This window comes from Panulirus ornatus, chromosome 37 (assembly GCF_036320965.1).
Source record: "Panulirus ornatus isolate Po-2019 chromosome 37, ASM3632096v1, whole genome shotgun sequence".
Taxonomy (NCBI): Eukaryota; Metazoa; Arthropoda; class Malacostraca; order Decapoda; family Palinuridae; genus Panulirus; species Panulirus ornatus.
Genome location: NC_092260.1, coordinates 26,921,057 through 26,947,198, shown reverse-complemented (window position 1 = coordinate 26,947,198; position 26,142 = coordinate 26,921,057). Strand labels below are relative to the sequence as shown.

The 26,142-nt window shown below is 47.1% G+C and overlaps 1 protein-coding gene across 1 annotated transcript in view; it reads left to right on the top strand.

Moving 5' to 3' along the window:
• LOC139760729 (uncharacterized) overlaps window positions 1-1,637 on the top strand; it is a 4,778-nt gene extending 3,141 nt beyond the window's left edge. Inside the window, exon 2 of the mRNA XM_071684287.1 lies at window positions 68-1,637. Within this exon, the coding sequence (XP_071540388.1) occupies window positions 68-816 (749 nt within the window). The 3' untranslated portion in view covers window positions 817-1,637. The remainder of the gene's footprint in view (window positions 1-67) is intronic.
• The last annotated feature ends 24,505 nt before the right edge of the window (window positions 1,638-26,142 follow it).

Here is a 26,142-nt window from a genome sequence, read left to right as displayed (position 1 = left end):
ACAGGTTTGTCTGGTACTACAACTGAGACACCATTTGTAGGGGCTAATGTTTCTCCACTGCCTGCAGGAGTCATGCCGAGCAATGGTCCGAGATCATTCTCGTTCCCACCACCGCCACCGACAGCGCAAGCGCAGCCAGCGGGTAGGTCACGGAATTTGACCTCGACAACGGATAACGGGTTGAGCATAGGCATCGGTGTTGGAGTCGGCCTTGTAATCGTGCTGATCCTGGGGGCCTTTGCTTACGCCGTTTACTTACGCCGTCGCTATACATGTTCCCTGATCTACCCAGGCAACTGGAGAAATGGTGAAGATTGTGTTAAAGACTCTCGCGATGGTGGCCCACAGCAGACTTCATCCTCGTCGCAAGATCCTGCTCGGCAGGCGACACCCAGCCTGGCAGAACCCCACACGGGTTTGAAATACGTAGACGAAACGCAGGCGAAGAGGGTAGACATTGAGAACAGCAACCCCAATGATTTGAGGACGCATACGCAAAACACACCAGTGCAGGACCACACGTACTCGAATCTGAGTAACCTCTTCCCCAAACCTTGTGAGGAAAATGAAGCAATCTACATGAACGTCACTAGAGCTGAGTTTTTCAACATTCCTCCTAGCGAAGCTGGTGGGACTGAGAGGACTCCGGCTGGATCGCCGGTGGCTGTGGACAAGAAGAAGAAGAAGAAGAAGGAGGGTCACTCAGGAGCCTCCGTTAATCCTGCCGTAAAGCGTATTGACTCAGTGCATATTTACGAAGAACTTCCAGCCTACGGACCATTCTTAGCATCTGACGCCTGGGATGGTCACAGGTGAAAAATGAGGAGAGTGATGACGGGAGTCATAACTGTGTGACATAGTGGGTACTTAGGAGTACATTGGGGAAAATAATATATATGTATATATGTATATATGTAACAGAAGTGCCTTTTAACCTATGACGAGGTTATCTGCCATACAGTTTTCTTAAGCTGTTGTAGATAATTGAGGGAAGAACAGCCTGACGAATAAAGAATGGAAGAAATACCACAGATACTGAAGTACAGCAGACATGGAATTCTACTGGAAAGAATACGATTGACGGCTGCCTACCTGTGCTGATCTGTTCTTTGGCAGTGTTTCTGCTGGAGGAAGGCGGTTCTCCTGGCCTAGGAAGGGTCATAAAAACACGGATGAGTCGGTGTTGGAGGATACATCAGATGGACAAGGAAACCGATTACGTTTGAGGATGATGGATGGGAAAGAACGGGTGTCTGTGAGACTGACCTGAAAAAAATGAAATAGACAAAAATATATGATAGTTTCCTCGGTCACACACTCGTCCTTTTTTCCAGTAGTTCAGCTTTTGAGCTTTTGCTTTACCCTCGCCAACAGAGGTGTCAGAATGCCAGAGGCAAGAGGGCCAGTTATCGGTTGACTGTGATAATATAGTTCTGACATCACCGTCGCACTCTGCTGTGTCATTTGTTGTCAGTGAATGACTAAAGATCTGGTAATATTGTAGCATGATTGTATCCAGAGGACTGATGATTCACTTGTGCAAGATCATCCACTCATATACACCCATATATATATATATATATATATATATATATATATATATATATATATATATATATATATATATATATATATACATATATATATATATATATATATATATATATATATATATATATATATATATATATATATACACACACACTTGATCGCCGTTTCCCGCGTTAAGGAGTAAGCGCCAGGAACGGACAAGAAGGGCAACATTCGCTCATATCCATTCTCCATTCTGTAGCTGTTATGTGTAATGCACCGAAACCATATATATATATATATATATATATATATATATATATATATATATATATATATGTGTGTGTGTGTGTGTGTGTGTGTGTGTGTGTGTGTGTGTGTGTACGTGCATGTGTATGTGGGTATGATCTGCGTACAGAGGCCAAGCTGACCAGTTGTTGTACATCATTATTCTGTGCATACATATTTGTATTACATGTAACTGTATGTGTATAGTATGTAAATAAAGATTGTACATTCAGTTTGTGCTTCTGCCTCCCATGACGAAAACATCCTGGAATTCACACAGGATTTTTCCTCTCTCTCTCTCTCTCTCTCTCTCTCTCTCTCTCTCTCTCTCTCTCTCTCTCTCTCTCTCTCTCTCTCTCTCTCTCTCTCTCTCTCCATCCCTCTGTCCCATCTTCATCACATAGGGTTTGGGGATACTGGTCCTGTCTTTCATTTGCAGTAGCCAATAAGAATTCGGCTCTTCAGCGACGTAATCCATTTCACCGCACAGTTATAAACTGCCTCGCTCTCACTTGACGTCACGTCGTACCGCCGTAGCTCAAACTGCTCAACAAGCTCTCGCTCTTTCCGTGCCATCGTACCATCATCATCATCCACCGTTGCCATCACTACTGCTCTTACCATCCCCCCATCGTCAACAACCACCCTCCCCCCCCCTTCCCCCTCCCCGAGATTTCTTAAGCAATTTAGTAACATATATTATCAGTAAATTTGACGGTGTCAAAAAGTTAAAACTGACTTTTGAATTTGCTTTAGAAATGAACCCTTTGATCCGTTATAGAGATTCGACACCCCCACCTCCCCACAGAACCCCACTGTAGTTAGTGTAGAGAGAAGTTGACGCGGTCGTACTTTCCTATAGAATCCCCACATGCAGTAGACGTATACCCTCCTTCGTGGTGTGGTTCGTGTAGGAGGGAATGGCGGGTGGTGAGGCAGGGTTTCCTTTTTTTCTTTTACCAATCTTGTCTCTACCACAGCACCCCAGAATACTATTACTGTGTCGTCGGCATATAAGCTCGTCATGGATCATCATGTGTTCTGTTACATGTCCTGCCTCTCACGAGATGCCACGTACCACACCATACCAACCGCCACCATTACCACCTTCGCTACCACCGTTCTTACCGTCACCTTCGCTACCGTTCCTAACATCACCACGACCTACCAGCATCCCTACCACCGCGCTCAGTGTTGACGCCAACCACCACCACCATCACTACTACACACCCACACCCACTTTAACATCACTACCACCACTACCACCACCACCACCACTGCACGACCACCACACCACCACCTCGTGTTCCTCCGCGTCGTGAGGGTGGTCCTTGGGCCACTATCCCTACACTGGGCAGGCGGCTAAATTGAAGATAAGCAGAGCTGTCCACTTGTCCCCGGGCTAAACTCGATTACCCTGGGGAGTCGATCACGTGAGACAAACCACCGGAATTGAATTTTACGGCCACTTTGTGTGCCGGCGAGGAGACGTGGTCAGTGTGCTGGGAACCGGCTGAGCCAGGGAGAATGTCCCCCAGCATCGGTATATTTTGTTACCGCCAAGAGGCGTCCGCCGCTTGCCTCACCTCCACACTCCACCACCATTTACCTCTCCTTGAGGGGGTCGTCGCTCTTGTGTGTATATTGTTCATTGTTACATTGCCATGTGAATGATACATCTTGGACTACATGGGGATATATTTGTAAACATGTTTACATATATTCCGAGGGGTTATACGGCCTCCACCTGCTCGACGGTGCACGTTTAGTGAAGGTGTATCATTGGGGTTACGTTCTCTTCACAGAACATCCCACTCCAAAGAAGTTCTACATTTCCCTGCTACTGGAAGCTACGCAGCCTTGGGTTGCAGAAGCCTTTAGAAAGGTCCTAACACCAGGACTCGTTCACGAAAACTAGTCGTGGGTTGATTACAGATGAAAGGAATATTCCGAGGTCTGTCGATAGGTCCCTTCCAATATTTCTGGGCGTGTAATGACTACCTCAGAACACAGGGCCGTACTTGGAAATGGTTCTTTATCTCTGGTTTTATTAGTCATAGCTATAGCTGACCGCATGTGCACGACGGAATGACCCCTGTGTAGGAAGGCATGATCCTAGAGCATGGCGACAACATCCTTGTTTGTGACAGTCTGGTCTTTTGTCCTAATGCTTTCAAGGTTTAGTTAAAAGTCATACCATCATGTAACACTCACAGTACCCCGTCCTGTGACGCAAGGCTCCCTCATAGTACCTCGTTTTGTGACGCAAGCTCAACCCTTCCTGATGGTACATCGACCCTGTGACGCAACATTCCCTCCCCATATCCCCTCTCCTGTGACGCTCACCCCTCCCTCAAACAACACTGTAATCTCGGAGCTTCGTTCTCACCTGAAACGATGGTGATCGAACCTATGATTCCCTCATGCAGGTCCCGAAATCCATGATGAGGTGTAACGCAACATTTTCTCATGCAGTGAGTGTTCTTAAGACGACTCATCATTCACTCATAGAAGACTAGTGATGCAGCTCTCACTATCATTCTCACTCATGAGCACCGTGAAGCGGGACTCATGGATCCCTCGTTGAATTTCTCATTGTTTCTCCTTGCAATATTATCCTCCTCTGAACTACTACATGCATCATGCAACCTTGAGAACACAGCTCAACATTTGGCCATGCAGGTGTTGTAAGCCTGACAACACTGTGATTCTCTCGCAACAGTCGTCTGTAGAACACTTAAGATTGGAGCTCGCAGAATAAGGGATCCAGCACCTAGCTCTTAATTGTGACCAGAAAGAGCTCAGTCCTATGAGCAGGAAGATCACAAACCTGATGCTTTGTTATCTAATACAGTTAACGATGAACAAGTGAAATATACCCAGTCGAGGAAATAGAGCATTGATCTACATGGCAGAACCGAACGAGCTACAGCAGACTAATGTTTTGTCCATAGACCCACAACAACAGACCAGAATGCTAATGCCATAAATCCGATACGTTGCATCGGAATTTCTCTTAGATGCTTTCCCGGACATCACTTAGCTCGAACGACACATTCGTACACTCCCACGTTCTTCATTAGAATGTTCTTCCACTTTATTTCCCACTGAAGGAAGAAAGTTATGGGGGGGGGGGGTGTTAAATAAAAGCTCAGCAGAACAACAAGTTCCTCTCCAGCAGTTCTTCCACAACAGTGGCGGCGAGGACCCTCACTTCAACCCATTACCTCCACCAACAGCGACCCCTAAAAACTCCAGCCACGACCCTCAATAATCGCCCTTAAACTCCCCTCGTACTGGGGCTGATTTTCCGCTGCCGGGGGCCCCGATGGGCGAGATACATCGAAATTATCGGAGGTTGTGAGGAAACTACATCCATAAGTCGAGGGGGATGAGGGTCTACTTCTCCTTGGCAGAGGTGTCCTCGTTACCCCCCTTCATCCACTGCCGACCACACGCTCGGAGCCCCAGCAGGGCAAATTTTTGGACGACAATGGCAAATGGAGGGTGCGTTAGTTGCCTGCCAATTTGGTTACCCGAGACACAATAATCAGCCAATTTGGCGCACCGCGATGTCCATACCAATTAGGGGCAGAGCAGACTCCCTTTTATTTCCCCGTAGGTAGGAGAAGTTATGGAGTTCATTCGACAGAATTTTTATGTGATGAACTTTTAATGTTTCTCGTTTTCATTACTTAAGCAGTAACTGATTTACTCATAAAACCCGCTAGATATGACGCTTTATCCCAATTATGAGTTATGTATCTTGTCTTCTCAGAACCGCACACACTAACATTGTCCCACACCTGCAGGAAGACCCGTGTTTTCAAGGGTGACTATACCGACCCAAAAACCATTGATACATGAAATAGAAAACAGGTTACAGGAATGACCCAGCTGTAGAGACGAGTAGTAATACCTCATATTCATCGACTGAAGATCGTTGGACGAACGAACTACTCCATGCTGAAATTCTGCTTCAGAGGTCTGACCACTGTAACAATCCTGTGTCATTGTACTTTAAGTGATCGTAGGGTACATCCGCGTGGATGGTTTCACACTCCTGGGTGTTAAAAGCTGTTGGTACGACTAGGTTGACGCTGTTGACATGGGAGGTGCTCCTGTTCTTCACATGGCACTCATGATGGTCCGGGAGAAGAACACTGGGAATCCAAGACAATGTGAACAGACAGATTTTATCCTCGGTGCGCGGGGCGACGTTCCCCACAGCATATTCGATTCCTTTAATTACGTATGTTATCGTATTCATATCTGATGTTGTGAAGTGGCTACGAAACACCCGCGTCTTATCCCGTCACGTCGCAATACACGTCACACAGATCGATACACGTACCGCTTTCTCGAGGCTGCGTGACGACCGTGTGATGTTGTGTATCTCGTGTTTGTCTTAAAGTGACTTGCGTTCGGTGTGACGTGGGGTGTCTGGGTCAGAGGTATGGTCGGGATGCCGGGAAGGAAGTGTGGGGCTACTGACTGACCCAGCACAGAGCAGGGCAGCCATTACCAGAGGTGACTTCACACCGCCAGTTGGGACTAACGTTCCCAAATGCCAAACAGACAAGAAGATAATGGCGCTCGACTACACAAGTAGAGCTACGCCGACTTCGCTAGGAAAATAAAAAAAAAGAAAAGAAAAACCCGCACAAGAAAAAGCAAACACAGGAGAGACAGACTTGTTCCTCCGTGGCAAATTGAACCATTCTCGAAGGCAAACATCCAAATTCCTTTCTAAATCGAATCATGTCCGCGCCCACAATGATAATTATTCCCTGTGTTGGCGGAGCTGGTGTTGACTCCCTCCCTCCCTCCCCCAGAAAACTGCGGACTCCAAATGAAAAGAAAATCGTTTAGTATTTCCAGCCGGTGCCGTCGTGAACGTAAGTGTCCGTCTCGGCCACGCTTACGACAAAGGCGTTGGCAAGGCCACGAGTTGCTCACAGTCACGTAAACAAGTGAGGGAAATAGCGAGAATCTGAGAATAGGACAAGGGATTTAACCCGGAGGATATACTATTATGAGGTCACGAGAGAGCAGCTCCTGGTGTGTGTGTGTGTGTGTGTGTGTGTGTGTGTGTGTGTGTGTGTGTGATCCTAATTGCTGGGTCAACAAGCCGTCCTGCACGACGCTTCCCGCCCGAGTGCAGTACCCCCGCCCACCCTGCTCGCACGCCCACACTTAGCCTCAACAATTTTCCTTGCTAAAGGTCAGCCTTTCTCTTTAGTCGTGGATTTGTGACCCTGACGTAGGATCCCCCTCCCCCTCCAACCTTTCTCTCGAACTCTGGTCAGAGACCATCTCGCACCGAAGCGTTCGCCCTCTATTGTAGTGGGTTCGATTCCTCTCCTCGTGGCTTCAAGTCTTACCCGCGGAGGTTCTAATACCCTTCATGGTTCTGTTACCGTTTCTTAAATCATGAGTTCACTCGATCCAAAAGATTCCGTTGGTAGGTTTACGTCCATTGACCTTCAGTCCCGTTAATGACAATCATCATTATTTGCCACCCCCCCCTTCTTTTATTTTTTGGAAGAGGGAGAAGGGTTGACGTCTATCGCCTCTTTTCTGCGTCTCTTTTTGTCCCATTGTCTCTTTATCATGGCAGTTCTGTCTAATTCCCCCCAATGTGATTTCTTTCAGTCTCCCATTCCTTTGTCACTCTCTCTCCCTCTCTCCCTCTCTCTCTCATATCCTGTTTCACATATTGTCTTCCTCTGAAAGTCTGTGTTGAGGGCTTGACGTCGTCATACACTTGAGTAATGTGGATGGGAGGAGAGATAAATGGGTCATGGGATCGTGCGTTGTTACTCACCCTTGTGATCATGAACACTCACAAATACGTTCACAGATTCTGGCGCACATGTTCCGATGTTGACCGGAGAACAGACATGGTGTGTGTGTGTGTGTGTGCGTGTGTGCGTGATGTTGTGATTACGTAATTGTCCTTCAACTTTACGTGGAGGGGAGCTCTACACTCTTGGGGGTGCACCAACCCCTCCCTCTGTTTTGTATGTGTTTTTGTGTCATTGATAACTATTTGCATATCGCATAGTGACAGTTAAGCTTTCGCCTGACCCCCCCGTAGCTCAGTCTTTCATACATGCTGTGTCTTAACCTCATACATACACATACTCTAACTTAAGACCAGCTGCAAAGGGGGTTAAATGAACGGCTGAGTTAGCATGAGCCTTGTACCCTGTCCGGGATTCGAAAACAGCTTGACGGAAGCTCCAGTGTATGTGTGTGTGATCACTGTGAGTGTGTGTTACGGGGAGAGAGTTTTACACTGGTATATATGTATGTATTGTGTCTTTGCTCACACACACACACACACACACACACACACACACACACACACACACACACACACACACCAACCTAAGAGGGGTACCCATTTATCGCGCAGCTCCCGGGGGGAGGATGAGCACATTGGGTGTATAGGCCTACTACCAGTCCCAGAACTCGAACCCATGCGGGTGCGACCCCGGCTGACCCCCGGCTGACGTGTTGATGTTTAAAGATGTGCAGTGAGAGTGAGGACAGTAACTGCCTCGAAAAAGCCAGAGTGACCATGAGTTTTGATGAGCCAGTAATGCTAAAAGATACAGGGGCCTCTCGCCTGTCCGTCCCCGCGACGGTGGTGGCGCTTGACACTGTCTTGCTCCGTGGCTTTCTCCACGCCACGTTAGGCTAAGAGCATCAGTTGGGACAAGGTCTGATTTCCCGTCGTTTCATTAGCCGTCCGGAGACCTAAGTCACGGGCGTCACTCATGGCTTTATCTTGGTCCGAGAGCCAACGTATCAGGTATGGTAATGGATGCCAAACATAAATTGTTGGCACAATGTCGACCTTTTAGTGGTGGCGTAATTAAAATGCTGCTCAAACACCGGTCATGTGACCGGTGCGCCATTCCTGTCCTCCTATCGGTTGATCTAATCTCGACTTTGTTCAGGCTAAGTTCGCCAGAGAGACTGATTGTTAATTAACTGCTACAATATTTACACATACCTCACAGCGTTGGAGGGGAAAGAGAATGGACCGTCTTTTTTTTTTCTTACCCTCGTGAGAGACAGCTGGTGTGTTGTTAATCTCTCTCTCTCTCCTCCACGCAGTAAATTTTCGAACTAACTGATTTGATTTTCTTTACTCCCAGATCCCCCCCCCCCCCCGCTTGTGTAAACAATTACAGGCAGTCTGCGACAGGGTAACTTCACCAACAGGAGTGTGTACAGCAGCGGTGGTGAGGGGGGGTACTCCGCGGGGTCAAATAAATCTCCGGAGGAAAGAGAGGTTGCGGGCTGCTGCGGCGTGTTGGTACAAATGATCAATGCCGCTATCTTGGCTCGCATTAATGGCCCCCCCGTAATCGACACTGTTCACTTAATTTACACAACCCGATTACTCACTCTCGCACAGTGTAACCTGCCGGGCTTAATTTTCGCCGAACAAAGATGTCTGGTTGCTCGGGTGGGGGGGGGGGGTAATTTGCCTCACGACGCCTTACAAGGTGCAGCTCTGAGCTCAACACACGAGGACATAACTGCGGCACCCTCGCCTGCAACGCCCGAGGAATACGACAGCGAACTCCCGCCAGGCTTCAGTGGTGTCGCTCAGAACCTGGAAATGTTATTTTGCTCGACGTTAGGGACATTCGTTCGTGAGGTTTTAGAACACGAGAAGAACTTTGTGAATATATATTCTTCCCACGTGAGCGAGGTAGGTAGCGTCGAGAACAGATGACAGAGCCTTAGAAAGAAAATTCCTCACTTGGCTCCTTTGTTCCTTCTTTTGGAAAGTAATACAGGAAGGGAGGATTTCCACCCACCCGCTCCCACCCTTCCCAGTCGCCTTTAACGAAAGTAGGGGATGCGGGAGCAGTATTTTTTCCCTCCTATCCCCAGGGATATATATATATATATATATATATATATATATATATATATATATATATATATATATATATATATATATATATAACTCTTGAATCCCTTTCACTAAAGGGGCTCTTGCAGTCCCAGTGGTGCGCTGGTTACAGTAGCAGAGGAGTGATTGACTCCTTCAGAATGAGAAGTTCTCCTGACGAGACTGTGTTCTCTCTCTCGTCTACAGACGTTGATGCAGACTCACCAAAGACGACTTTTCACTCGCAGTAAAACCAGAAGTAGGCGGAGTCTGGCAAAACACACACACACATACTATATATATATATATATATATATATATATATATATATATATATATATATATATATATATATATATATATATATATATCAACGTATTCACTCACACTCCTTCTCAGACGCCTTTATATATCTCTTTGTCACATTCTTCTCGAGTCTGACCTGGTGCCACTCGGTGGAAAGTCAGACACTGACGGAGGCATTGTTCCCGCCGAAATTAGAGGCATTCACAGACAGCGCTGCCGTGAATGGCGGGAAACGCCGGAGGTGAGTGACGGCCCCAGAGTCTCTAACAACTGCATTCAAACGGGGCATTGAGTGGCATTTTTCTCGATTTGCCCCTCATTCTTGCTGTGACAAAGACGGTCAATAGCGGAGATGGCAGACTCGTCGTCGCTCGCCTTACAATAGGTGCCACCTCGCCTCTCGCAGTGTTCTGGCACTCGGGATAAACCTCCTCCTCCTAAGTCTAGACGTGGAAAAGATTGTGAGGCGTCAAGGCCTGAATATTACTCACAGGGAGTCTTGAGAATAAGCAATAATGCTCCAAAGAGGTTCCGTGCAATTGTAGCGAGACGCGACTCTTTCTTCTTCCGCTTTTCTGAGCTCTTTAGGGGACAATAGACGATTGACTCTTTCAGGACACATGAGGAGGATGACGACAGCGATAGAGGAGGAGGCGGGCTCGGGGGACGGGGGGAAGAGGAGACGGGGAGAGGAGAGCACTACGGAGGAGGGAAGGGGAAGAGAATCAAGGTAAACACGAAGGAGAGCGAAGGAAGGACGTGATAACCAAGTTGTCTCATGTGAGGGGTAACGAGGGAAATGTTGGCCTCGTCGACCTACACAGCGACTTGCCAAGTGTCCGGTAACCCATTTAGTAGTCCCATCTGGCGTGGCCACAGTGAGGCTTACTGGGATACTCTCATCCCGCTCCGAGAGCTCAGAGCATGATTGAGAGTTTTCGTGTCTTCAACGTTCCACCAACTCACCTACAGGCATAACACTGACCACCTTCAACCATCGATACCAGGTCAGCCCTCGTGTGGAAGTTGGTCTACGAAAACGCGTGCAAGATGCCTGGGCAAGCGGAGGGGAGGAGACCAGACCAGCATCTTACAAGTGTCAAGGCCCCTCATCTCAGGTGTCGAATTCTTCGTGTGGCGCGTGTAAAAGCCCATCCCGTGGTAAGTGCCAAGCCCCACATGGAACCTGAGGTAGTGCAAGCAAGGTCCAGGGAAGCGCAAGGCATATGATATGGTTCTCACGTGGGCAAGGGTGTAGACACCCCAGGGTGACAGGAGGGGTGAAGATAAGTGAGCGGGGTAACTCAGGTGAGATCTGCCTCACCTGGTGTCTTCAGGCGCCAACACCACATCGCTGGTTCTCGAAGATGTTGCTGCGAGTCAACCTTATGTCAGTGACCGCAGACGCAGGGTAGGGTGCCCCGTGGCACCGTGGCTTAGTACAAGCTGACCGAGACTCTGAGAGAGGAGGATCAGGGTCAGGAGTGTGGCTGGGGCGACGTTGGTACTGGGGCGGAGTTGAGACTTGGGAGGGTTTAGATCGGGGTTTGATAGGCTTTCGGTCGTCCGGGCAGGAGTGGATGCACATGTATATATGTCTACCTCTCATTCTTCACAAGCTCCTACTTATTCATTCCTTTTTCTGTGATAACAGTTGTGAAACGTATCCTTATTTCTGCCTGTTTCCTTAAATTGGATGGCTCTGGGCGTGAGGATGGTCTGCGATGTGTATACCTTTGTATAACTGAAGTACGTATTTCGAATAAGAAGATGATAATGTAATGTTATAACTACTAACCCTTACTCCTTCCTACATCCTAGAAAAGGAACCTCAGCCATCTACCTTCTGTGCAAGAAATACTACACTCCATCTCCGGGTAACACAGGAGGAGGAGCCTGGAGAGACAGACAGAACTCCTCATCTACCTGAACGACTCTTTGCTGATATCATGGTTCTTGTATTCGAACATCATATGTATATATTTATCCTAGGAGGGACAGACAGGTAGAGAGGCAGGTTGATGATTACCAAAGGCAAAAAGACAGAGAGAAATGAACGTATTTTGCTGAAAATTTGTCCACGTCAGCTAGTCTGGTGATGGAAGCCATGCGTGACTGAAGGAGTATCATTGCCTCGTGCTAGTTGTTGATGAGGTACATTGACCCCGTACAGGGTAAACGCCCCTTTTGAGGTAGACATGGCCCCTTGCGAGGTAGACTGGCCTCATACAAGATAAATGTAGGTTCCTTGCGAGGTAAATTGGCTTAGTATGAAGTAAACTGACCCCGTAATTGGTAAATTAGGTCAGTTCGAAGTAAACTGGACCCTTATGAGGTAAACTGACCCTTTATGACGTAACGTGGCCCAGTGTGAGGTAAAGTAGCTGTAAAGAGAAGTTTTGATATGAATCTACCTTCACCCTCAGAATATCAGGGCATAAGACTGGATTATCGACTGATTACATGAACCCTCAAGTTATAGCTCGTGGATGTACTTGCGTCTGTAATTCTGATGAGATTGTCGATTAAAAAAGGTGCGACGTAACCTCAACGTATATATATTCTTCGGGATGCATAATCCAGGTATGATACCGTAGCGCTAAAGGATATTTTTTTTCCTTCTATATATTGTAGGTACATCAGAGCTTACTGGTAGTGTGTTGGCCTAGTGATTTTGGAGGGCATCTGACGTAAAACGATGATACTAGTTTGGTGGTTTTAGTATATACTGCGAATATCACTGTTTCCTGGTCTCTGGTGGGAGACACAGTGTGTCTTGAAGGTATAGCTAAGTGGAGATGTATGTTTGAAGTCACTGTTGGCAGGGTATCACGTTCCGCAGAATCACTTTTAGCCAAATTCCGTATCGCCGGGGTACCTTGCGTCACAGAATCACTGTCAGCTAAAGTTGCAAGGTTTACAGGTACGTGAGGCACTGCACAAGCACAAGATGAGGTGTCAAGGGGTTGCAGACCTGCGGAGTACAGTTGTCGTCTCGGGAGCCAGGCCTGACCCAGCTGCCCTAAGACGAAGGGCAGAGAAGTGGAACTGTAACGAGACAAACCACATGCTGGACGTGATCCTCGGAGACAGTGAGGGACGTTACTGGGACGATTATCGTGGGTCGACCGAGGCTCTTATAAACATGATCGGTCTCTATCCGTGGGTTTACACTGATATCAGTGTTGGCCTGTTGCGTCTCATACGCAAGGACTCAAAAATACGGAACCATCATGGGATACTGGAGTGGGTTGTATGCACTGGTTGAGGAGATGAATATATACGTTCATCCTTTGCCTTATTTTCCTTCTTTGTGTTTGCATCTCGGGTCGCTTAGTCTTGCCTTTGTCTGCAAGCCAAACACCCCTTCTTTGTGAGTGCCACCGAGCTTCTGGGGAGAAGTGCATTGACGTCAGTAGACCTATATAGTTTCTCGCACTGCACCACAACGTATGCGTCAATTAGTCACGTTATCTTGCCTCCAGCAGATGGTGTGTGCATAGCAATCTTGCTTGATTGCGACCCATGGTTGTTTTACTGGCGTGCTAGCCTAGCCCCCTAGCCTAGCCCGGCTGTGAAATATAGATCGGTGTTTATGAGTGGTCAGTTCAGGTTTTGAGAAGTCAAAGAGGTGATTTTCTATACTTATTATTCAGCTATCGACCTGTCTTGACGTAATTCATCAGACTGAAATAAATCGCTGGCGTGATCGGTCAAGCTCCGAGTTTCAATGGCAAAGCTATTTTCATTACTGGTATTGTATCGGCCTCTCCTGACGTCGTTCATCACACATTACGGCAAGATTCGAAGTGATCATCAAAGCAATTTTAGGAAGAATATATATATATATATATATATATATATATATATATATATATATATATATATATATATATATATATATATATATATATATATATATGTATCATTTCTAATATCTATTTTACTAGTTTTTGTGGTACTTTCCGTGAGTGGTGGTGGTGGAGGGGGGAAGAGTAACGGGGTATCAGCTCTTTGGTAACCTCTGTCCCAGCATCACACACTCACCTCCACCCTTCGCTCACCATCTGCCGTTGCTCCACGGCACTCGCTTTCCTGTGGACTTCCTACACACACTCCTTTCATTCACCACCATCAGTATCTTTGTGCAACGCACCTTTACCCTCCCCTACCATCAGTGTTGCTTTGCAACGTACCCTTCCATTGTCGCTGTGCGACTCACTCTCCCATCCCAGTCATCATTTGTCGCCGTGCAACGCATTTTCCTCCCTCCTCCACCTCTTCCCCTCCCCGCGAACCTCCACCAGCATCAGTATCAACATTCCATTCACCCAACACTTCTTTCTGGAGCCTCAGTCGACCCCACTCCGTGGTTGTGCGGTGGTGGAGGTGATGGCTGGCTGGCTGGGAGGGAGGGAGGGAGGGAGGGAGAGACAGATGCTGGCGGTACCCATTATGTGGAAGCAGGGAGGGTCGTGCAGGCGGACGTGCCTTGCTGAAGACACCCTTCAAGGATGCCCATCACAACTGCTTCAGGCTGGTGAACGACACCGAGGCCGTCCGTCCCACCTCCATTGGCGCCCACACCACACCTGACACGATTTTGTAAATGTCATTCTGATTGGGGGTGGGTGGTGGGTGATTTACTATTACGTAATTGTATTCCGTGACTTGGAACGATTACTTTATCGTCTCTCGTTACTGAAACGATTACTTTATTACATCTGGCCACTGAAATGATTACATTATCATGTTTGGTCACTAGAACGATTGTTTCATCCTGTTTGGCCACTAAAGTGATTACTTTATCGTAATAGATGACTGAAATGGTTACGCGATCGTATTTGGTCACTGAAGTGAGTACTTTATTGGTTATTTTTGGTCACTGTAGTGATGACTTGATAGTGTTTGGTCACTGAGACGTATCAGTCCATTGCTACCAAGACGCGTGTGGACGTCCAGCTTGAGGCGCCTTGTGAGTGTGGTATCATACCTCGCCGCAGAATAATTGTACTAGAAAAAAAATGTATGTTTGTCATGCATTGTGTATATTTCAACAGAACAGCTGCGTTTTTGCCACTAGTCGCGAGCATCAATTCTCAGCACACACACACACACACACACACACACACACACACACACACACACACACACACACACTTACACACACACACACACACACACCCGGTCTGCCTCACCCACGCTTTAACCATCCCTACAGTGACCTCAGTTCACCTCAAAGAGGCCCCCCCCCCTTACTATATCTCACCTTTAACAGTGACATATCACCGTGTCTTACTCTGACCTGTGAACATATTTCCAACACCCATAGGCTGTCTTTGTCTACACCCGGCGGATAATACGTCGCAAGTTTCCTAGTAATTTTGGGGTATTCGGTAACGTTTTCGTGTGTTCTTTCCATCCTGTGGGCACGTCCTCCGACTTCAACTGTGCTTGGTAAGCTACGTCCATCATTTGGCTTCGTCACCACAGCTGCCCCATCCTCAGTCTTCCACTCCCCGCCGAAAACATCTCTTTGTGTATGTACGGTATTAGATCTCATGTTTTCATTCCAGTCCTATGTTGTTGATTGCCCCCACGAAAAAGATATTACACACACACACACACACACACACACACACACACATATATATATATATATATATATATATATATATATATATATATATATATATATATATATATATATATATATATCTTTTTTGCTTCATAGTATCTGTCTACACTGTTGCCTTCTTCATATAATTTCTTGCTGAAGCATGTTGCAACAACGATGGTTCCGTCCATTTGTCATTTCTAGTATCCTTATTCACCCTTCCGTCGTCCCCTCCTCCCTCCCCGCGGTCGTCTTGCCTCGCTCTGTTCTTGTTAGCCGCTGTACCGTCCTCGACATTCCCCCCTCCCCCGTCCCTGTCCCACGTGTGACTCAACCCTACGTCCTGTCCTCTGCGACTTTCGCAGCCGCCCCTCCTGCTGCTGGCGGCGGCGGTGGCGGTGGTGGTGGGGTTGTGGGTGGGTGGTGGCACCGCTCGGCCGTTTGTGATGTTGTTATTCTAACCTTTCTCGTCTCTCACATTTGATGACGCCCTCCACACTGCCGCTACCTGCTGCCTCTATTTTCGTGGGGTTGGTGTGTGACGATGATTCCCCGTAGGCACGGGTCAAGGTAGGGTACCATATGTAAGCCTAAACAGGTTTGTGGTTTGAAATGTAATTTAGTGATATGGACACACTTCTTTCTTTTTTTTGTTTGTGTGTATCATCATCAGTCTCCCAGTGACCAACATGCATAGACCTTTGATATCACAATGAACCCCTCGGCAACTCTTGCCCTCGTGCATTCCATGACGACGCTCGATTTCATCCTCCATGATCAAACTTGCACATTTCTTCGCTAAGACTCAGGTCACTTTATGGCTTCACAGTCATCATCAGTAGATCGGTCGATGCTTGAAGTCGACGATGGTCCCACCTGCGGCCTGGTATCCACACACACACACACACACACACACACACACACACAGTGGCCGCGAGGTGATGGCATTACCCTCCTACCATACTTTGTTTCCACCTGTCTCCCTCACACAAAGCCACGCTCCCTGTCAGTCTCCTCTCCTCTCTTCCTGCTCGCACCATCCAGTAATCACCTTTCTCTTCCTCCCTCTCAACCGTTTTCCCTTCCATTTACCCCCTACTCAAGCCTATTACGTCTCTGTTACTCATCTGAAACATCATTGTCTCCCTCCCCCCATAAATGAAATACTTTCTCTTTACTTAAATCATTCATCTTCTTTCCCATATACGTGCATAATGAATTAGAATCTATTTCAATTTCTATTATTTTTTTCATAATTTTCATCAGCATTTTGAAGCTGCTGGTTTGTACACACACACACACACACACACACACACACACACACACACACACACACACACACACACACACACGCGCGCGTCACCAGAAATAGGATGGACGAGATGTCTGCCCTCAGAAAGGCAAACATTATCTTCATCAGCCAGAGACAGGGGTGTCAGCCGTAGGACGAGAGGAGTTAGAAGACCTCGATGTTTTCGAGGCTTCAGTAGCAATGGTTACCCTCCTGACCTGAGACAACACGCAGACTCCCGGAGGAGGAGGAGGTCCATCGGCCCTTGACCAGAATGGCGCCAGGATTAAATGAGTTACTGGGGATAGGAAGGGGAGGTCCTGGAGCTACCCAGGGAGGTGGGGAAAAGAGGGATGTGGGGGAAACATCATAACAACGTTTACGATACTCAAGGGTCACGAAGCGGTTAGAAAAAAAAAAAAAAAGGAACCAGTGTTACTAGGAAAACGAGTGGAGGTAAAATGGTACGTGGGTCACATAACGTAGCGAGAGTGTATGTGGTCTTAATTTTATCCTTAAGCCACCTGACGAAGGTGTTAAACGACGTCTTTGGTCGGTGGATGTAGCAAGGCGTTGATGGTCCTCTAGTGACGGTAGCATAAAGCCCAACCCACCTCCCGACCATCACAACACGAAACGAAACAAGAAGAATGTCAAAAGAGGACACGCGGAGGAACTTTACTAGTATATGATAAGGACCATGTGTAGAGAAAAGATAAGGAAGAGAGAGAGAGAGAGAGAGAGAGAGAGAGAGAGAGAGAGAGAGAGAGAGAGAGAGAGAGAGAGAGAGAGAGAGATTATTGTGGTTAGGAACGTGATGTTAGGAAATCGTCGTAACAGAAATGTGAGGTTTAGATAAGGTCTTGGACCCACACGAGTGTAGAGTGTCCTCCCCAGATGCACGGTCAGGTAATTAAACACACAAGCAAAATTCGTTCCCTACTCGCATAATGTCAGCATACTTCTTTACCTTTTCCCTCTCAAGTTTCTGGCTTCATTTTCAGCTATTTTATCCCCCCCTTCTCTCTCTCTCTCTCTCTCTCTCTCTCTCTCTCTCTCTCTCTCTCTCTCTCTCTCTCTCTCTCTCTCTCTCTGTAAGTGTGTATGTCAGTGTTGATATGCGTAAGTATGTGTACGTATTGTTCATGTGTACCTATTATTGATAGAGAGAGATTATTCTCAATCTTTGTTCGTAAAGACAAAGAAGAACTATGAATAAGGCTGACTTTATAAAATCTATAATTGCCAATCAGGCTAACGAAGCCCCATCATATCAGCCTCAGATAAGGTGATAAAACATAGAGAGGAGTAACAGGACTATTGATCATTATCTTAAGTTATCTGCGGACGTGTCGCTCTTGGGTAAGTAATATTATTGTGTGGGTCGCGTCTGGCCACCTCATCCTGCCCCAGGTATCACCTGCTTGTGATAGCCTCGAGTGGTGGGTACTCCTCCACCTGCGTGTAGTAGGTCATGGTGCCCCCCACGGGGGAGCCTGAAGTCATGTATGCATTGGGTATCCCTCAGCCTCAATCCCTTCATTGTTCCACTACGTGGTACGGCCGCCAACTCGTACCCTTGCCACTCTTGCTGGCTTCCTGGATTGTGGCCCTGCTCTTAGTGCAGGCCCTGGAAAAGGGATCAAAGTGGAGGCGCACGTTCTTATGCACGGATTTATAGGACTATCTTGGCTTATATTTATAAGGTCTGAGACCTTTATCGACAAGCGAAACGTGCCGGCAGAGAGACGAGAACTGATAGTCATGGCACGACAACAGGAGAACGATTCGTTACTTCGAAATAAAGATTATTTTATATATATATATATATATATATATATATATATATATATATATATATATATATATATATATATATATATATATATATATATATATGAAGATAGAAACACTCCTCAGTTGTTAGAAACACCGGAGAAGGCTTTGGCAGCTTCTTTGGTTCAATCTTCACTGCAGTGTTGTTTATCAGTTGCCAGGCCTTGGCCAGGCACTTCCCCGTGTCTTCTTAAACAGACGACCCATTCATCCCTTTTTCCCCTTAACAACAGAGATATGAGAGTCATGGTCTGCCGCTGCTGCTCTGTAGTATTTGCAGATAACTCGCTGTAGAGATAACTTGGCTACCTACTAGGTAATGATGAGTTCGAGGCAGCCCCCATGGTTACTGTCTGTATGTGGCGTTTTGCTGAGCTTCCTGTGTGTGTGTCTGAATGAACTATTGCTTTGCACGAGGGTAAAAGCTGGAACCTTTTTTTTTTCTCCCTCATACGAATGAAATGAACAGTGTTCCATCACCCGGACGAGACGGTACAGATGATTGTAGAGGCTTAAGCCCGTGATCGAGTGTGCAGGCTATAGGCAGTGATGGGTGAGGTTGTGTGTTACATCCCTCCGGTCACGACGGGTACGACACTTGGTCACGCCGGTACGATACTTGGGTACGGTAACGTTACTCCTAACCTAACGTCCTCAGACTCAGGTCGAAGGTATCGCCATTATAACACCCCCAAGGGACCTGACCTTAACCTTAACCTTCGAGCTCAAGGGGTCAAGTGCTGAGGGTTCCTACCTACCTACCTACCTACCTAACTCCGCCCACCTCGTCGTCCTCCCCCAGGCGAAGACTTCACTGTAACCCTGGACAGTGAGTGAGTGGGACACGTCACGGGCATTGTCTTGAGGTGACGATTATTCTTGGTCTTTGATGATAAGTGTTCTCAATGGCTTTACTTGTGATATAACTATCTTATCCTTGCTGTATGTCAAGTGCCGTATATCAGAGCCTTCTGTGCTGAGGTGTTTGGGCAGCTTGTCTTGAGGGGCACGAAGCCTCATTCTTGTGTAGTTTTTGTTTATTTCTTTTGACCCAACACAGCTAGATATATCGATGACCCTTCATGATAAGAGGGAGACAGAGGGGGAGAGTTGATTCCAATGCAGTAAGTTTGGTTGGTCTCGTCATGTGGGGGTATGTTTAGTGGGTTTTTTTTTTGTCTCTCTCTCTCTTGGTTATGTAGGTTGGCAACACAGCTGATAACAGGTAAGACATGTTGTTTACTTGCCTTGCGGTGAGGTAGGATTGTTTCTGCGATGGGTTGAGAGGTGATAGTCGGATGTGCAAGCATACATAAAGGCTGTTCTGTGAATATAAGTAACCTTATATGTTTCTTTAACTTCCTGATTATAGTAATCATATTCATGATGTTTGGAGGAAGGTCTTGAGCACCTCTGGAGACGAATACACACACAGACACACACACACACACACACACACACACACACACACACGTCAGGGCATGAGACTTGTTACATGTCATGCACATCAAACCAACAGAGGAGGAGGAGGAGGAGGAGTGAGAACATTTCACGGGTTGAAGGATTCCAGAATACATAATGCTCCAGAGATACATTCCTGGAGAGGCGTGACCCTGGGAGCTCTGCGGGAACTGGAGGAGTTCGGGGTCCACCGTCATTCTCCCGGGTCTACCATCATTCTTCCGGGTCTACCATCGTTCTCCCGGGTCTACCATCATTCTTCCGGGTCTACCATCGTTCTCCCGGGTCTACCATCATTCTTCCTGATCTACCATCGTTTTCCCGGGTCTACCATCATTCTTCCGAGTCTACCATCGTTCTCCCGGGTCTACCATCATTTTTCCGAGTCTACCATCGTTCTCCCGGGTCTACCATCGTTCTCCCGGGTTTTATTACCTTCCCCCCCTCCTTCAACCTGTGACACTGCAGGAGGACAACGAAGACTCGACCCCCTCGGTGTTGCCGGCGGTGCAGGAGGTCCTGAAGGAGAGTGAAAGAAAGAAGAGATGCGAGGCGTCTTAAAGTTTTGCCTGCTGGCAGCGTCTGCTCCACTCGTATAGCCTCGTGATTTATGGGACCTTGAGTTCCTTCATAAAGTTTCTGATTAAACGAGAAGAGAACTGAACAAGATTTAAGTGACCCCTGCATTAAACTGTGAGAGTTATGTATGTAAATTAAGCATTGATTTGTTGTTTGATGCGGGTAAATTGGAGGTAATAGAGAGAATGCAATGTTGTGAGGGTGTTCGGTTGTGTGGCAGAGGGAGGTGAAGTGAGGTCAAGAGTGCGCTGAGAGAGGCAAGGGAGGCGGCTGGCCAGGGCTGTAGACGTGTGTGTGTGTGTGGTGGCGGTGGAGACACTCTGCCACACCCAGACGCAAGGTGAGGCTTCTCAACATTGTTCAGAAATAGATTTTTCTATCGAAAAGGAAAAGATAATCCCCACCGTAACAAAAACGCAGCAGTTTCCAATCAACTTGCTATTTCCTCAAGATCCTTAATGATGATCCAGGAAAAGAGTATCAGTTAAGAGTGAGGCAGTGAATACGGTTGCTCGTTCAGGTGTGCTATGCTCTTCAGCATGCAAGAATAACAGTGACGTGTTGAATAAGAACCGAATCAATACTGTTCCTCGATTGGCAGCTTCGGAGACACGCCAAGAAATAGGTGTTGTGTACACTCACTCCTGTCTGCCCATGTATATTTGGCGAGACTGATCACGTGGAGTCCCGTCTCGTCAAAGAAGCTTCTCACCCAAAAGGAGTCCATTAATTCCCTGCAACTGGAAGTAGCGCAGTCTTAGAGCAACTCCTGGAAGAGGGGACCTGGAGTAACTCCAGCATCCTTTCAAAAAAGGGGTCTTAGGACAGTTTTATAAATGAATGGTAAATGAATAAATTGATACAGATACGTATATGATATATAGATGCTTGTATTTTCAGTGTGGCAAACCACGTCTTCTAGCCAGCCTGAATGATGCAAGTCTTAAGAAAGATGTGGGCAAAGTAGTATTAAGTTGGTGGTGTGTAAACGGTCGAGTGTGACTCGCTTTTGTCTGGGGAGTGTAGTTTCTGATGGATGTACATCATGTGTCAATGGTGAGTTGAAGTAGAGTGAGTTGGGAGGTCAGGTGTTCAGTGCTCGCCAGATTCCATTAGAAAGACTGGAGGGAGGAGGAAGAGGAGGAGAAAATTTAGAGACATGATTGTCCCTATTATTGATCTATGAAAACAGGAGCAGCTGGTCTGCCCTCCTTCTGTCAGGTTATTGACATTGGTCGTGGATTCTGAACAGCTGCTTCAGAATCAAATCATTTTCGTGTTTATAATGCTTAGAGAAGTTTTCGTTATAAAAGTACCAGAAGGACGTTGTTGAGGACAGTATAACTATTTACATCCTAAAGATTGCTATGAAAAATAGGCCTCTGTTGTCTATTCTAAACCAAAAATATTATATCCAAACAGCCCATCTCATCTCCGAACTGAGGATCAGAATCAACTTAAATATTTACCCTGATGCCTTATGTCAGAAAATATACTCAAGGAGTTAGTGAAATGAAAAGGAGTGAATCAGTGTGTGTCTGTGTGTGTGTGTGTGTGTGTGTGTGTGTGTGTAGGTGTGTGTGGGTCGGGGAAGGGGTGTGGGGGTGTGTGAGGGATGCAGGGATCAGACGCCACCTTCCTCCTCAGTACGGCGGAGAACAGCGTGACCCGCTGATGGCAACAGCGGACGGATATTAAAATTCATATTCTTGGCGTGATGGTGTGTGAAAGCGATTACACGCTGACGTTCTCAACACACAGCCGTCCACAGGGGGCGCAGGGCAGGGCAGGGAGGCTGGCCAGGCCAGGACGGCACGCCTGTACACCTGCACCAGAACACACACACACACACACACACACACACACACACACACACACACCTGTATCTTGTCTTATCTTGGTGTTTACCTTAGACGTAGGCTTACCTGTATATACCAACAGCTACATCAACTGTATACAATCTACCACAGCAACTGTATGCCACCCGCGCCTCACCCCTCACTGTATATTTCACCCTTATAGCCCCACCTGTGGATCATGACCAACACGCTATCAACATCGGATCTTATCTACAGGTCCTTGTCTGTGTACCTTCGCCAGTACACCAGACTTGTATACACTATCGCCTTACACCCAAAGGACTGTACTGACACTTGTATAACCCGTCATGTACCTTCCTCCCCGTGTACCTCTTCTTGTGCGGCACGCCTACGCGGTCATTGTTGTACGGCCGGAGCTGAACACCACAATGTACTCGATCCCTTTGCTTTACTGTCCTGCTTTTACCACAGGCGAGTGCATGACCGCAGACAGCCCCGTGTTGTTGGACCATCAGGTCTCTTGTTTTCTGACCTTGCCTCGTCCTCCAGGGTGCAATTTGAAAAATAGGGGGAGATATATCCTTTTGGAAAATCAAAATGCCACGCGTCTCACTCCCATTATAGAATGACAGATATTTAACCCCACAGTGAATTGATATTAGCATATCTGTGGCACGGACTTGTCAGTGTGCATACATCTATAACACAGACTTGTCAGTGTGCATATATTTCCCTGCGGCCGTGGATTAGAAGGGCCGACGGTGGCTGCTCGACTTACCGCTGGTCTTGTTACTGGTGTTGAGGACTGATGCAGACACTCTCTAGGACGTAAACGGTACGAGAGTGTGGTTGAAGTGACCTTATATTCCTGCTGAGGGTTAGCGTCTTTTGTTCGTGTTTTGTAATACACCTGAGGAAGGTTGAAACCATGAAGGCTTCACACACACACACACACACACACACACACACACACACACACACTAACTAAGGGGTTCCGTGCTTAGCTTTACTGACCATGAGTCAGCACGCACCAGCCCAGGATCGGGTACGTAAGGGTTCGTATCCCGGGGAAAGCAGTCGTCCCACATCCGACCTGGGTGTTCATCCTCTCTTAAGAGGCTCGTCGATAAATGGGTACTTGGCTTAGAGCGGTGTGTGTGTGTGTGTGTGTGTGTGTGTGTGTGTGTGTGTGTGTGTGTGTGTGTGTGTGTGTGTGTGTGTGTGTGTTTACACACTTAAGACATGTTTGCACATAGAAGTTAAGAGACAGGGGCGACCCCAATGTTAACCTCTGCCCGTAACACATAGATACTACTTACACACACATTCTGAGACGAGCGGGCGGCGCCCGTGGGATACAAGAGGGCCAGGAGTAATTACATTAAGACGAGAAGGGAGAAACAAGAGGAGCGCGATGGAAGGGTTATTGATAACGTCAGATGATCCCCCTAACCATTTCTTGAATTAATAGAGGGCAGATTACTTGTAAAAAAAAAAAAACACCACAAGAATAGATGAAAAGAACTCAAGACAGAGATTTTGTTAGCGTAAATGAAAAAAAAAAAAAGTTGTGAAGAGCTGAACAGAAGGTTTCGAGAGTGTGTTTGACCAAGCAAAAACTTCGAAAACTCCGTCGGGTCAGGATGTGGAGGGGAGGGGGATGTGGTAATCTAGAAACCAGTGGAGGGAGATCCTGCGGAAGTTATGCGTGTTGACTGCGACAGCCTTGTAGGGAGACCAGGCCCCCACTGAGGCGTTCGTCAGATGAGTGACCGTTGGCTTGGACATACACACACACACACAGAGTGATGAGGATTAGGGGGAGAAGACAAAGGCGGATCAGATTATCAATAATCGGTGTTGCATGTGATGTCATCGACGAACTCATATTGGGGTCTCTTGGTTAGCTAATTTGCGTCCCGTCCAGGAGCAGCCAGTCTGATATTCATCTCTTCTGAACGGTGGCATGTGAGCAGGTCTGGAGTAATGACTTGTCCTGGCTGACATCATCGGTCGCGTGTGATCATCATGATAATTACTGGATATTTGAATCTTTTTTTTAATCCATTTAGCGGGGTGAGGGGGTTCGGGGTAAGGGGGCTTGTTTGTAATTTGTGTTACAAGTGACTGAACAGTACTTCTCCGTGGTGGAACGCGCCCTGCGCTTGGCCATTTAAGACCTGTTCTGATGGATGGCTCAAGAACAGACTATCCCAGATTGATATTTGGATGGGTACTTGTGATTTATGATATAGTGATTGAAATACGGGTTTTTATACTGAATTTTCTTATAATTATACAGTGTATTAGACGCTAGCAGTTGGATTAACGAGATTTCTTTAGAGGTCCTACAATGACCTAGAAGCCTCGCGCTATTTCATAATGTATTTCATGTTCACCTGCTGGTTGCATACGGTGTCTGACCCCCCAAGAGTCCTGCCACCCCTCAGGTCCCTCATGAAGGAGAGAGTCTCTCCTCTCGGCCACAATGAGGGAACCCGGTAAGCACTGGCGAGTCCTTTTAGGTCGGGCTGCACCCAGAAAACCCAAGCCATATAGATTCTCCATTTCAATCTCCATAAATCATCTGGTTAGCCGAGCGGAGGTAACACTCCCGGAGGTGAGGTGTAGGGAGGGTGGAGGAAGAAGAAAAATGCTTCCATTCCCACTACGACGAGGTTGGGTGAGACAAGACAGCGTACGTTGGCAGTAAATACACACCCCACTACGTCTTTCCTTCCTTAGAACTGGATACTTTTTTTCCCCGAAACAAACACTGCGACATGGGGCTTCACCTCGCCTGTACCCTCCTTACATGACGAGGATAAAAAGAGAGCAATGCACCTCGCTTCCCCCAAAGCATGGTTTACTGGATGCCAAGCGAAAGAGAAACCATCAGGAAGGATGTACTGGAGAGGAGAGTAGAGGAGAGGGGTATCAGCATGGAGGAGGAGAGAACCCGTGTAATGACCGTGGAAGATGGACAGAGTTTGTCTGGGGACTCTGGATGGATGGACCTCACGATCCTATACCTGAGGTAGGACGAGGAAGACGAGAAACGGAATCTGTATGTCAGATCCCGACCTCCTCCTCAACACGTCTTTCGTCCAGTACCGAGAACATCCTACCGGCTCCGGTTACAAGTCATCTGCAAGCTCTTCCGCTGTTAACCTCACCCTCAGAGTGAAAGCGATTGTTACTTTCTGGTTATCAAGCGGCTGAGTCTCGCCTCGCGCCCTTTCCATGCTGGGGTCTTTGGAGTCTTTATGGAATGATGTGATTTTTCGGCATAACGGGACGTTCATGGTGGGTCTGTAGTCACCATGTTAAAAGAGCTGTTATTCCTTCACTTATGCAGTTCTCTGACTTTACTACGAATTATCTCTAAGAATTGTAGGACATTAACACATCCTGTGTCATCACGGGTGTAAAGACGACGATGACATTAATCTTACACACACACACACACACACACACACACATACGTTATAAACTC